This window comes from Diadema antillarum, unplaced genomic scaffold (genome assembly GCF_040938485.1).
Source record: "Diadema antillarum isolate AM-2024a unplaced genomic scaffold, OU_Dant_1.0 seq00000039_RagTag, whole genome shotgun sequence".
In the NCBI taxonomy this organism is placed as follows: domain Eukaryota; kingdom Metazoa; phylum Echinodermata; class Echinoidea; order Diadematoida; family Diadematidae; genus Diadema; species Diadema antillarum.
Window position 1 is genome coordinate 372923 of NW_027271151.1, and position 15375 is coordinate 388297.

At 36.8% G+C, this 15375-nt stretch overlaps 1 protein-coding gene across 1 annotated transcript in view; it reads right to left on the reverse strand.

The window, feature by feature from the left end:
- LOC139725406 (uncharacterized) overlaps positions 1-7290 on the reverse strand; it is a 36709-nt gene extending 29419 nt beyond the window's left edge. The window contains 1 exon segment of the mRNA XM_071636483.1: positions 6977-7290. Within this exon segment, the coding sequence (XP_071492584.1) occupies positions 6977-7046 (70 nt within the window). The 5' untranslated portion in view covers positions 7047-7290.
- Between the last annotated feature and the right edge of the window lie 8085 nt (positions 7291-15375).

Here is a 15375-nt window from a genome sequence, read left to right on the forward strand (position 1 = left end):
TAAAAACGAAAAACTTTGCATCGATTGTCCGACTTTTCCTCAAACTTTCACTGATGTATAATGCTAATGTTGCTGCGTTCACTCAATCGATATTGGTCTTTGGGTTTTGGTTTCCTTTAATATCAACCAATCATCACTACCATCATTGCCTTTATTAGATTACCATGCACGACCATAAACATCATTACTATCATTTCACAATGGGATATCCTCTTATCATCATCACCACGATTATCACTCGTATTACCATCGTATACATATCACCACAAGCAATATCTTCCACCACTATCAATACTTTTTTCCATGTCATCAATCCATCAACAACTTCACGAAATCTCTTTCAAAGTTTTCAGCAGCATCATCATTATCATAAGTCTAAATAAGCATTGCGACTGGCAATATATTCATACTCGATCCCTCCCTCCATTGCCCACATGGCCTAGCACCCGTAATTGAAATGATGAAGAGAAACGATTGAATATTAAAACACTGATTTGTTGGTTTGTTTGTTTGTTTGTTTGTAAGAACACTAGCTGCATTCACACGTACAAAATAGCTGGTTACCGAGCGAGCTCCAAAACTCGAGAGTTCTTGTTATACTCGCAACTTTTTATAAACTTCATGATCGATATATTATAGAAACAAACACCAGGCTTTATCTGGTATCAGATTCCCAGGTGGGTTCATGACTTTAAATGTGTATAAACCATTTGTTGTCGACTGACACCCAAAAAGGGAAGCCATGCGTGATTTGTTGTCTCGAAGTCGTGCAGTATCGTACACATAGAGCTGTGATAGTAGTTTACCAGTATATGAAGTTTATCAAAATGAGCATAGCCATATGTTTACTATATATGTGAGAGAGAGAGAAAAAAATCAAACCCACAGCTCCGATTCTCAAGTAAAACACATTTGTAGAAGAGATTTGAAACGCTCGTTTTATAATGTGTTAGTTGGCACAAAATAATTTCACTTATTTTTAATAATATTAATCGATAACCAAATGAAAATCAATTTGCCCGATAGTAGCCAAATTTAAGATCTTTTCATTAAGTTGGAGCAACGAGCATTAGTTCAGAGTCACAGAGGCTACTTTCGAGTTTTTATGAAATACATTCATAGGAAACTGATAACTATAAGTTTGAACGATGATAGCACCCAAAATATCATGGTTACAGTTCGTTATTGAGAAGGTTCGTTATTCAGAAGGTTCTTTATTACGAAGGTTCGTTATTCCAAAGATTTGTTATTCCGAAGGTTCTTTATTCCGAAGGTTCGTTATTCCGAAGGTTCGTTAATCCGAAACTGAAACAAAGCTCGTTATTTCGAAGGTTCGTAACGGACCCTATTTCATTGTCGGATCAATGAACCTTCGGAATAACGAACCCTATTTTATTTTCGGATTAGCGAACCTTCGGAATAACGAACCCTATTTCATTTTCGAATAAACGAGCCTTCAGAAAGCGAACCCTATTTTTTCGAATTAACGAACCCTCGGAATAACGAATATCCGAAACACACAAATTCCCTATATACTTAGAGGTTTGTTAACCCTAAATTAAAGAAAGGTTCGTTAATCCGAACATTTGTGACGCTATTCCGAAGGTTCGTTAGTCCTAAAATAAAATAGGGTTCGCTATTCCAAAAGGTCGTTTATTCGAAAATGAAATAGGGTTCGTTATTCCGAGATTCGTTAATCCCAAAATCAAACAAGGTTCTGGAACGGGTCATAAGACTTTTTTTGAACGTTCTTAAAACGTTTTTAAACGTTGTAGAGGGTTTTCAAAAGTTATCTGGATGTCTATAACGTCCAAACGTTTTTCTGTCGGTCCTTAAAACTTTAGAAAGTTTTTTTAGTGTTATCTTACCGTTTAAAACAACGTTTTTATAACGCCCAATTGAAACGTTTAAATACGTCGAAAACCTTCCACCAGAAGACGTTCTGAAAAAGTTTTGACAAAACGTTCAAATAACGAATTTGGAATGTTTTAAGAACGTTTAGAAAAAGTATTTGTGTTAGCTGGGTAAAGACGTAAAATTCAAGTCAGTTTTGAGACGCATTATTCACTTCATATTTACGACATATTAGTGAAATAAAATTTACTTCGCTTTGCAACCTATTTACCACGTCATATTAATGACGTGACGTTAAATTTACGTCAGTTTTGCGACGTCTTTGTGACTTCATATGATAAGGCCTAGGAATTATAATTTTATAGAGTTATATCAGTTTGCGACATATTTATTGTCGTCAGAACGACGACAATTTCACGTCAGTCAACTGTCAAAAATAAGATCTTTTTTTTTGCTCAAATGGAAGACATAGAGAGACGTCATTATCTAGACTTTATAAAAAGACGTAATAACTGTCGTTTGTTTGCGGTAAATAAGCAAAGAAAACAGACGCTATTAAAATGTCTCAAACTGACGCCAATAAATCGTATTGTTGTTTGAACCCATATCTAAAAGACGTCATATTTGTGACGTCTTTCTGACGCCTGGTTGGTTATACGAAGACGTTGTAAAGACGTGTAGATTACTACTTTAAAGTCTTATAGACGAAAATAAACACAGATACTTGACATCATATATAATAGGGCCTAAACGTTTCAAACTGACGTGAATATGTCGTATTTTTGCTCAAATGGAAGTTGTCCCAAAGATGTCATTGGTGGTCATTAGATTCGTCTAAATGACGTGTAAATCACAATTCTAAAGACAAGATTTACGTCAGAATAACGTCAAGAGCACGTCATCTACACGTTAATTCATGCCTTTTTGATGTATATTGGAAAAGAAAAAAAGGAAGACGTCTGAAAGACGCCTTTTTCACGAAAACTATGTAAACAAGAAAAATGGACGTGATTTTGACGTCATTTTTAGATCGTGGGTGGTTAAGGTCTAATAAAGCGCATGTGAGTACCTCAAAGTACAACCATGATACAAATCTGCATGGGTCCTAGCTGACATTTGGACGTTTCTAAACGTTCTTGAAATGTTCCAAGTTCGTTATTTGGACGTTTTGTCAAAACGTTTTCAGAACATCATTTTTCTGGAAGATTTTCGACGTATTCAAAACGTTTCAATTGGACGTTATAAAAACGTTTTTTAAACGTTAAAATAACAAGAAACCATTCTAATTCTTTAGGGACCGACAGAAAAACGTTTGTATACGTTATAGACATCCAGATAACTTTTGAACAAAAAAAAAGTCTTATGACCCATTCCACAACCCTGTTTGACTTTTGGATTAACGAACCTTCGGAATAACAAACCCTATTTCATTTTCGAATAAACGAGCCTTTGGAGTAGAACCCCTATTTCATTTTCGGACTAACGAACCTTCGGAATAACGTCGCAAATGTTCGGATTAACGAACCTTTCTTGAATTTAGGGTTAACAAACCTTTAAGTATAGGGAATTTGTGTGTTTCGGATATTCGTTATTCCGAAGGTTCGTTAATCCGAAAATCAAAAAGGGTATGTTAATCCGAACATTTGTGGCGTTATTCCGCAGGTTAATTATTCCAAAGGTTTGTTTCTCCGAAAAAATAGGATTCGCTTTCTGAAGGCTCGTTTATTCGAAAATGAAATAGGGTTCGTTATTCCGAAGGTTCGCCAATCCGAAAATAAAATAGGGTTCGTTATTCCGAAGGTTCATTGATCCGACAATGAAATAGGGTCCATAACGAACCTTCGGAATAACGAACCTTTGGAAAACGAAACTTCGGAATAACGAACCTTCGGAATAAAGAACTTCGGAATAACGAATCTTTGGAATAACGAACCTTCGGAATAAAGAACCTTCTGAATAACGAACCTTCTCAATAACGAACTGTAACCATGACATTTTGGGTGCTATGCATCGTTCAAACTTATAGCTATCATTTCATAAAAACTCGAAAGTAGCCTCTGTGACTCTGAACTAATGCTCGTTGCTCCAACTTAATGAAAAGATCTTAAATTTGGCTGAATATCGGGCAATTTTATTTTAATTTGGTTATCGATTAATATTATTGAAAATAAGTGAAATTATTTTGTGCCAAATAACACATTATAAAACGATCGTTTCAAATCTCTTCTACAAAGCACATGTGTTTTACTTGAGAATCGGAGCTGTGGGTTTTTATTTTTTTTCTCTCTCTCTCTCTCTCACATAGTAAACATGGTTATGCTGATATTGATAAACTCCATATACTGGTAAACTTTTATCACAGCTCTATGTGTACGATACTGCACTTCGAGACAACAAATCACGCATGGCTTCCCTTTTTGGGTGTCAGTCGACAACACATGGTTTATACACATTTAAATTCATGAACCCACCTGGGAATCTGATACCAGTTAAAGCCTGGTGTTTGTTTCTATAATATATCGATCATGAAGTTTATAAAAAGTTGCGAGTATAACAAGAACTCTCGAGTTTTGGAGCGCGCTCGGTAACCAGCTATTTTGTACGTGTGAATGTGGCTAGTGTTCTTACAAACAAACAAACAAACAAACAAACAATCCAACAAATCATTGTTTTAATATTCAATCGTGTTTCTTCATCATTTCAATTACGGGTGCTAGGCCATGTGCGCATTGAAGGGAGGGATCGAGTATGAATATATTGCCAGTCGCAATGCTTATTTAGACTGATGATAATGATGATGATGCTGAAAACTTTGAAAGAGATTTCGTGAAGTTGTTGTTGATGGATAGATGACATGGAAAAAAGTATTGATAGTGGTGGAAGATATATTGCTTGTGGTGATAAGATGATATCCAGTTGTGAAAATAAATGATAGTAATGATGTTTATGGTCGTGCATGTAATAATCTACTAAAAGCAATGATGGTAGTGATGATTGGTTGATATTAAAGGAAACCAAAACCCAAAGACTAATATGGATTGAGTAAACGCAGCAACATTAGCATTATACATCAGCGAAAGTTGAGGAAAAATCGGACAATCGATGCAAAGTTTTTCGTTTATATATATTTTTGTGTTGTAATCACTGAATAAAGAGACTACTAGAGACCATGATGGGCAACAATGTAAAGAAAATATGAAGAGAATTCCACCCCCCCCCCCCCAAAAAAAAAAAAATCGATAAAATTATACATTCCATCAACTTAATTGATACTGACATAATTTATGTTAATGGTAGTAATCATTCCCCCTATACTTTCTGAAAGTGGTTAATCAAATGCTCTTCCATTACTCAAGAAAAGTGAAAATATATTTGTTTTCTTTGGTTTTCTTTATGTTGTTGCCCACACATTTTCCTCAAACTTTCACTGATGTGTTCTACTAATGTTGCTGCTTTCACTCAATTCACATTTTTTTGGGGTTTTGATTTCCTTAAATGATGGTCGTGATGGTAGAGGTGACGATGGTAAGTGATGAGAAGGACTATAGGGTTGGCAATGATAAAGTGAACATCAAAAAATTATTGATAGAGCAATTCAAACCGTGATACTAGAGCAATTTGCACATGTATGGACTAGGAAAATGAATTGATTTTGATGGAAATAGCACATCTTTTGATTTTTGAATGCCGATTCAAAATGCCTTTTTAAAGTTGATTAAATTGAAATATTTATAGAGAGATTTCATCGATCAAAATCGATGATTACTAGCTCCCCCCCCCCCTCCCGCAGTTTCTCTTCCCTCAACCATCTTCATCATGGATGTTATTGCATGAGAATGTAATCATATACGTTGATATATATGAACCTGAACTAAAAAGGAGCCTATACTACGCCTTTCTGAATCATTGTGAAGTTGGAGGATAAACCCAAATTAACCCAGGAGTTCATCCATGTTACCCAAGACCAAATGCCCTCTTCGAATCTGATTTTGTGGGGCTTAATAAACATGATCAATGTTAACAATAGCAATCGCTGTAGACCTAAATATTTGTGAATTTCGTGAATTCTATTGACTCTTTCGACCTCCTCTCGGGGTATGAGAGTAGCAAACAAAGAGTATAGATAACAATATAACAAACCAGTGAATACAATACTCAAAGATTACACATGACACAAAAGATATACAAGATTATAGTGTATATGGGAATACAAACATGAGTAAAATGAAAAGATATACAGACGTTAATCTACATGTAACTAGCAGATTACAAATTTGACAAAGAAGGTTGCTTCACTAACCTATATACCGCTACGTGTCGCTATGATACGTATACATAATACTTTGATTATGATTTATTCCAAGCTTCAATTAGATTTCCAATTTCCTTTTTGCAAGATATTGATGACGACGTCGAGTTTGCATGCATCCTAGTAACGCAAGTCTCGCGAGACACAGGAAAAGTGTCAGCAGACGGCAACAGACGGCGAACAAAACTACAGAAATACCACCTAAGGCAAAGCCGAACGCGATGGCGATGACATGTGAAGTGGAAACACACACACACACACACACACACGCGCGCGCATACACATACCCATACACACGAACCCGTTGCTATGTTTCTGCTTGAAGGACGGCGTCCCATTCTCACATTGTAATCTGATTCTGTGGTTAGCAGACGATCATGCCAATGGTACTCTGTATATGATACTGTGTAACAGTACGAACTCAATGGTTAGCAGACGACCATGCCAATGGTACTCTGTATACTGTGTAACAGTACGAACTCAACGCCTAACTGCGAAGTCCACGCACATGCGTACAAAAACCAACTTGTACACTGATAGTCTTTGCTCAAGTGACACTATTGGCAATTTCGACGCGTTAGGGTTACGGAAAAAAAAACTCGCGGCCCTGCTAACTTAACTCCACACAGCCCTGGGCTGTCGCTGTACAGAAATTTAGCAGTTTAGTTTAGGGTCTGCTACTAGTAATTAGTACTGGTAGTATATCTAGTCTACAACTGCACTGTCGAGCTCGAGCTGTCCAGGCTCCCTTGGCCGTACAGCTGTGAACTGAACGCTTCGCGTTCGGGCTGTAAATTACTAGTACAAATGTACCTGGGAAAAATTCCGAGTGAGACGATCCACTGTTCTCCCTCCTTGCCTTCTTTGTTTGGTGCTGAGACATGCTGATCTGATCCTTAGTCCCTGGTGTGACAAAAAGTAAGGTCTGGTATAAGTTCAACGTCGTCAGAAGTGTTGTAAAGTTGATATCTTCTAAATCGCATCAGTGCGCTTCCTTTCCGCCTCTGCGCTTTTCCCTCTACGTAGCTACCGTACCAAAGCTCCTACACTTTGCCTCTCAGCTCAGTGAGATCGACACACGACACAAGACGCGACGTGGTACAAGCAGACGTGGACTCCGTCGTCGATCGACTCCGAGTCCTATAGCTAGCTCATGTGGATGGGCCTTGAAAACATTACCTCCCACTAGCCTGTGCCGAATTGCATTCCAAATTCCTAACTCAACACACACACACACACGCAGACGTAGACGCCGTTTGACAAATACTAGTACACGACGTAGTCTGATTTCCAGTCTCATTAAGATACTTCACGCTATCAGATAAAGTCAAATTGATATTGTGGAAGGATGAGTTGTTTGTGTGTTTTTTTAATCAAATCATACACATTTGGCAAATACGAAGAAAGATGACGGTGGTGCATCGATTCTGATCTGTTAAGTCAATAATTTTCTATTTTCTCAAGTATTTCAGACAAAATTGTAGAACAGTCAGGAAGCAGACTATTTCAAAGAAAAAAGGGGCGTGTCTCTGAACCGATCCAAACACCTGTTTCTTTTGGATTGTACTCCTGCCATGGTGCTCTGTACAACCAAGGAGGTACTAGGCAAGCACCTCCTTGGTACAACGAGGGCAGCTGGGAAAGGGGGGGGGGGGGGGGAGGGAGGGAGAGTGCATGATACCTTGCAAGTTATCCGCCGCTACACATACTTAATAAATCCTCGTCGGTCGTGAAGGAAAAGCATCTCTTTCATTATATTCCTGCTTCCAGGGAGCAGCCACAGTACATTCAATTTCAATTCAATTCAAATGATTTTATTTTCATATAGAGTAATAAAAAGCTATATACATAACGCTTACATGAGTACATAATTTAAGGAATTTTGAATCACATAAGTTTAAAAAAACGTGGATACAATATTATAATAATATGAACTTTGGTTTTTAGATAAATAAACAAGTAAGCAATACAATCTTATTTTGTAAATCTATATGCACTGAAAGAGGAATTCACAAGAAAAGCGTAGCTTGTAAAATTTGTGAATTACTCTAGAAGATGAGGGCATCTCAAGATCCATCAAGGACTCCACGTATGAAAATTTTGATATAATAACGTCAGACGGAACACACAGAAAGAAAGGACTATGACAAGGACAAGAATGAAAGCAGGGATGGAACAGGCTGGAAAACAAACTAAAGATAGGCATAACAAAGAAAGGGAGAGAAACACGAAGAACAAGTGTCTGCCATTCAGTTATCAAAGGTCACCAATGTACGAGTATCAACTTGAAAATTTATACAAATTTAGCTTATGATTAAAACACAAACTCCTGATGTTTTATAAAATACCTATCAATTATTTAGTCATTTATTTATTTATTTATTTACTTTATGTACCAGAGTACACTAATAGAAGAGCATCACGCCGTGCAGCTACCGCGGAAGTAGCAGGAGTTGATGACATATCGGCTGAATTGCCAACACATCACGCTGGAGTACAGACAGACAGACAAATGTTCACTGTTATCTCACTGAGGCGTGCGATTGGCCGACACCCTAAGATATAACGGTCTCAGTCACTTATCTTGTACTATCCTCGAAGAACTAAAGGATTGGTCTAGTGTGATCACATTTACAGACTACAGGGCGTATCAAAAAAAAAAGTTATACTTTTGAAAAAAATGTCTAAATTACATTTCAAAATATTTTGAAGATTTTTCCATATTTATGGATGCCCAATAGTATCATCTATCAAGTACAATCAACACAACAAATTTTTGTTCACGCTTGGCTGAACACTGACGCTCTTTGTCCAGAGTGTGGAAAATGGCTTGCGCCAAATTGAAAGCCTGAGATGGAGAATTCAGTCAGCAGTCCAATTAAGTGTTCTCATTCAAACAAATTGCTCTTTTGCTCACAGTTTTGATTTTGTTATGCTAGTTTTACGAATTTTCTGGCGATTTTCTGTCATGTTTTAAATGATTCCATTGTGTTATGGTTTTTATGGAAGGTTGATTAACAACATCAAGATCTTTTAAGCACAATTATCACAAATCAGGCACAGACATATCGAACCCACATGCCAGTCACTCAGTCAAGAAGAAAAGTACAAAAACTAATGCATCCTCATGCTAGATCATTCAATCAATACAAACAATCAATCAATCAATCAATCAATCAATCAATCAATCAATCCAATTAATCAATCAATCAAGCAAGCAAGCAAGAAATCAAGCAATCATTTCATTCATTCAATCAATCAATTAATCAATCGATCAATTAGTCAGTCACAATATTGTATGCATGTTTTATAAAAAGTGGCAGATCGACATAAGAAACATCACCTCCCCACCCCACCCCCCCCCCCCGCGGCTTAAAGGCTGATCAATGTTTGAAAAAACTGATTCACTTGTTAATTTATTCGTTCAATCAGCCGATTGATGATTTCAATGACTGAAAAGTGATTTAATTATTGATTATTGGGTTGATTCACTGATGGATTGAACGACTCAATGACTGACTATAGATAACTGATAATCGGTTGATGTATTGATGGGTTGATTGATTTATTGATTGATTGATTGATTGATTGATTGATTGATTGATTGATTGATTGATTGATTGATTGATTGATTGGTCAATCAATTGATTGATTAATGGGATGAATGATTTGAATGTTGATTAATTTGTACCACTACCGCATTAATGAATAACTGGCAAATGGTGATTGATGTGTCCGTGTGTTGTGAAAACTGCGCTTTAAAGATCTTGAAGTAATTACACACTCTAATTCTCACCCAATTGATTTAGAAATGAAATCATTAAGATCACGATAAAGTTGACAAAAAAGCTCAGGCTATCAAAACATAATCAAAGCTTTACGCAAAACAGCAATTTGTTTGAATGAGAACACTTATTTTGATTGCTGGCTGAATTTTCCATCTTCTTTCAATTTGGCGCAAGTCATTTTTCGCACTCTGGACAAAGAGCTTCAGTGTTCAGCCAAGCGTGAACAAAATTTGTTGTGTTGATTGCACTTGATAGATGAGACTATTGGGCATCCATAAATATGAAAAAATCTTCCAAATATTTTGAAATGTAATTTAGACAATTTTTTTCAAAAGTGTAACTTTTTTGATACGCCCTGTATAGTGTATAGGCCTATACATGTAATATAATGCTGATGATCATTGCTATCATAACATCTGGAACATTACTTTCATAGCTGAAAAAATGAGCTACATAAGGTCCACACAACAATATCCAGCACTAAATTGGGCCAATGGAGAGGGCTCTGGCATGCCATATTCAATATGCATAATCCAGCATAAAAATGTGTTTGAACTTTGCTATATATGATTGATCGGCTGCAGGGAATTGTATAAAGAAGAGAAGACAGATAAATTAAGGGATGAACGAAAGGAAAATAGGCAGAAAACATTGTAAAGAAACATTTGCAAAGACCTAAACAAGGTTATAGAGCGCAAACAACACGCATCGGATGGATATAGGCCAGATATACCCATTGCATCAAATAGCGTCGGCGCGGCGTCTCGGGCTCGGACGTCTTTGGCAGAAGCATCTAAAACCGGTATATAGGCCTACAAACTGGAAGTCATTGAGTTGAATGATCCTACATCGGCCTTGCGTTATTAGTAGACTCTGTCAAATCTACATAACAGCCATGCCGTAATACAGTATGAGGTCAAAATGAGTTTGAATATCAATGTGATATTCTGTGTATCGCTGAGCCTGTAATAACGTTTTGCTATGGTATTCAATGTATAAAACACTGAGAGGTGTTTGGTTTTCTCGTCTTGTTGTTGAAATCTACACTCCAAAAAATCCGTGTCAGAACTGACCCGGAGCTGGGTCCTTTGGGGTCACACACCGTTCCTGGTCAAAAATGACTTTGAATTTGGTCATGAAGACCCGGAATGGGGTCACCCTGACCCAATTCATGCCTCTGGATGGGGTCATATCTGACCCCATTCCTTGTCATTTCAGACCCGAAACGGTGTGTGTTGACCCCAATGGACCTAGTTTCGGGTCAGTTCTGACCCGGATTTTTTAATATACGGAGTCCAAGGTGACCAGAATATAGTATTTGCTTAATGACCATTGACTCGCATCTTATGTCACATCCTGAAGTTAATTTCCTCCTTTTGTTTGGCTTGAATCATCAAATCCTAAATGAAAGGGAGAAGAAAGAGACAATTAATGAGGTATTATGTAACTGACAGATTCCACATTATCAAACTGTTGAGAAAGCAGACAGTGGTATTTCCCTGTACATCGCGCTCTGTGTACCAATTGTTCTTGGGGATCGGAGCTTCTTTTTTTTTTTCTGCAGACCGACTGTGGATCCATTAATAATATTGGGTCCTACTAATTGAAGCAAATTAGAATGCAAACCAATGCAAACTGATGCAAACTAATGCAAACAGATGCAAACTGACGCAAATTAATGCAAACTCATGCAAACTCAATACAAACTCAATGCGAACTACTGATTAATGCAAACTAACGCAAAGTATACTAATTAATGCACACTAATACAAACCGTTAGCAGTGAGTGAAAATAAGGGTGAATTACAGCACCTGGACCTGGCTCTTCCTAGGCCACTTAGTGGTCTCGAAACAGATATCAATCAAGTTAATCCATCCTATCGAAGAATGACTAACGTCACGTTTACTTCAGTACTTGCTACTTCAAGCATCTCACCTCAACAGTCAACAAAAACTCGGAAAATCATTTTATAGAAATATCATTAAATTATTTTTTTTGAAGAAAACAGATGTCGTTTACATTTTATTTTGCTTTCAAAATTCAGAAAATGTAGAGCAGAATGAGGCACAGAAATACAGATTTTAATGATCGATCATTGACAGACGAAATACTAATTAATGCAAACTCAACGCAAACTCCAAGACACAACACCATCCTATGTAAAAACCACGTATATCGATTACAAATATTGGAAAATGACAAAAAACATTAATTCCCACTTTGATCCTTGATAGTTTAAAAACTGTATCAGATAACGCTGACATTGATAATGAGCAATAGCTGAATATTATAGTCTACAATTTTGTTGAAGGCAATTTCAAAATGACAGCATAATCACAGTTTCATTAAATTAAACATTAATTTTTCAGATAGTTTTCAGATTTTGCTCTATTTTCAAACCTCTTTACAAAACTTTAAATTCGCACAGAAGTCAATTGGTGTGTGTGGGAGTGTGTAGTTGACACCCAGACAATGGTCCTGGACAATGATACATGAGAAATCCTACTATCACAGCTAGTCTTTATTCATTCTGAAATGTGGTGTATGCAAGCACGTGGAAACATGTACTACTTTTTTCATGTGCATGCATTTCACTCTTTGCTAGGAATTCAAACTAGCAGTGCCCAGGCAATCCATCACGAATAATCAATAAAGCATTCAGTGCCTTGGAACAGAGCTCTGAACAGGTGGTATCCAGGTCCATTGTTCAGGGTCATTGCATGTACACACTCATATAAGTTCCTGTGTATATAGTTCAGGTTTTGTACAGAGGGTTAAAATGTGACCAAAATCTGGAACCTAACTTTGAAATTAATCATGGATTTCATGAAACTGATATAGGTTTTCTTACTCAAATCACCTCCAACTAAAATGTACACTATTCAGCTATTACTCATATCAATGACAGTTTTATCTGATATATAGTTTTTGAGCATCAAAAGTGGCAATTTTTTTTTGTAACACCTAGTACTAATTAATGCAAACTCCAAGATGCAACGCTTTCCTATGTGAAAATCACCGATAACGATTACAAATATCGAAAAATGACACCCGATGTATAAATGCAAACTCATAACGTTTTCCAGTGTTAAAATAACCTAAATCGATTATAAATATCGGGAAATTACACATCGAAACACTATAATACATGTACTGCAAATTCCAAAACAAAAAGTTTTTCTACCTGAAAACTACCTACATCAATTACAAATATCGGAAAGTAACGCCTCGATATTAAAAAAAGCCCACAATATTATTTATAGGACAAAACGAGACTAACAAAACACTATTACTTTCCTGTATCAAATTTTCACTCTTGCAGAAGCGCAAATTTAATTAACACCAGACAGAATAACAGTTTCTAGCAAGAGTGGGGTATAGTGATGTGAAGGAAATTGTAATTCCAAATGTTAAGAACCTCGAATTTTCAAGCGGGAGTTTTATTTTAAGAAATACTTCAAACACTTTAATGATTCGCAATGAAATTTTTAAGCAAATTCCGTCGGACAAATACCAAATTGCCAATTGTTTCTGGAAGATATCACATTCCTAGAAATTAAAGATTTTGTACCCAATGCAATAAGAATGAAATTGGTGATTAATTTTTCATTGCAGCCTCATAAATGAGCAGTGAAAGAAATACTTAATAAGATATCACAGGAAATACCCGAAATGAAGATGGATCAAGTGGGAGCTGTTCGTTTTTCCGAAAGTTCACTATTCCGAAGGTTCGTATATTCCGCAGGTTCGTTAATTCGAAACACACAAATTCCCTATACCTAGAGGTTCGTTAATCCGAACATTTGTGGCGTTATTCCTAAGGTTCGTTATTCCGGATATTCGTTAATCCAAAAATGAAATTCGGAATAACGAACCTTCGGAATAACGAATGTCGGAAAAAAGAGCCTTTGGAATAACGAACCTTCGGAATAACGAGCTGTAACCCAATTATATATTGCGAAAAAAGGGTAGTCCTTTCTAGTCAAACCAAGTTTTAAAGTTGATAATGAAATATGTTTACATGACTAATATTTTTTCAACCTTTTCTTAATTCCTACATAACCCTTTTTACAGCCTGTGCCTTATCTGCAACATTAGGCGCCTATATCCCACTCTCCCCTCATTCTCTTCCTTTCTCTTCTCGCTCTTGTGTCCTTATTCCATGTAATATTTATTCGACCAAGAGTAAAGAAATAGGATACATATCATAAACATTTCAAACATGAAACAATACCAGAATGAACATTACAAAGGAATACACTGGAACTGTATGTGTCACACAAAATGAAAATGAAATAAATGGAGCCAAAATGAGGGTCAGGGGACACAAAAGTTATTTACTATTGCCCGTAGACATATGTGAACCCACACGTGTTGCCCCTATAAGAAACATTTAACATTCTTTATTCGTCGTATGAATATATTTCTGTACGTTTTTACGTTTTTTTTTTATTTTCTTTGTTGTTGTGTTTCTCAATTATATGTTACTCATATTTCTCTTGTTTGTCCAAGGAATTTGTCATCAGCTCTGTGTCCTTACTGTTTCCTCTTACTCTTTATTTATCCTCTCTCTCTCTCTCTCTTCTTTCTTTCTTTTCAGAAATATAAGAGGAATGATGGCGGAATTGCGTCAAAAGCCGCCAGAACCTATTATCAAACAGTTTTGTATTTGTTAATAGGATCGAGTTTCTGCAATTTACAAGCATTGCTTCTCAGCAGGTCTCTTATCTTTTCCACCTGGGCCCTGTTGCATAAAACCCTTACCGCTAGACTTATACCACTCCTTTCTAGCGGTAAGTCTTCAAATCAGCGGTAAATTTTATAATCATTGATGCTGATTGGCTGTGACGCCTAATTTTGACGGTAGTTATCATTGAAATTCAATGGTAAGTTTTATGCAACGGGCCCCTGATATATGTTAAGTCCGACTTATCAGCTATCTGTCATGATTGTCAAATCATTGATTTTGTCTTCACCCAATATTACAATATTGAATCATAAATCAGTCATAATACATGTACACCATAAAAGATGCACTAGTCTGCCAGGTGGGCTGAAAATCCTCCAGAGATTTTTGAGACGTTTGTACATATCCGCCCGTTGATGCAATATTCGAGATTTGTATATTTTCCGACGAGACGTTTGTACATTTCCCATCGTTTGTACAAATCCCGACTTCTGAGCTTGTTTACCAAAGCAGGATCTTACTTGGTAGGGCGTTAGACAGAAAGATCCGTCTGTCCGGAGGAGTCTTTTATTTTTTTGACGTTTCGTTATCGCTCTCTTCTGATCCGTGAAGCCAAGACGCAGTCTCCGCGGAACATTTTCTCCGACGACCAGAGACCGAGATCTTTGTTTACGCCATGCCTATGCGCGCTAACGCGCCCATCCATGTGTTCGTGTTATTAGACAGCTGACGAGTA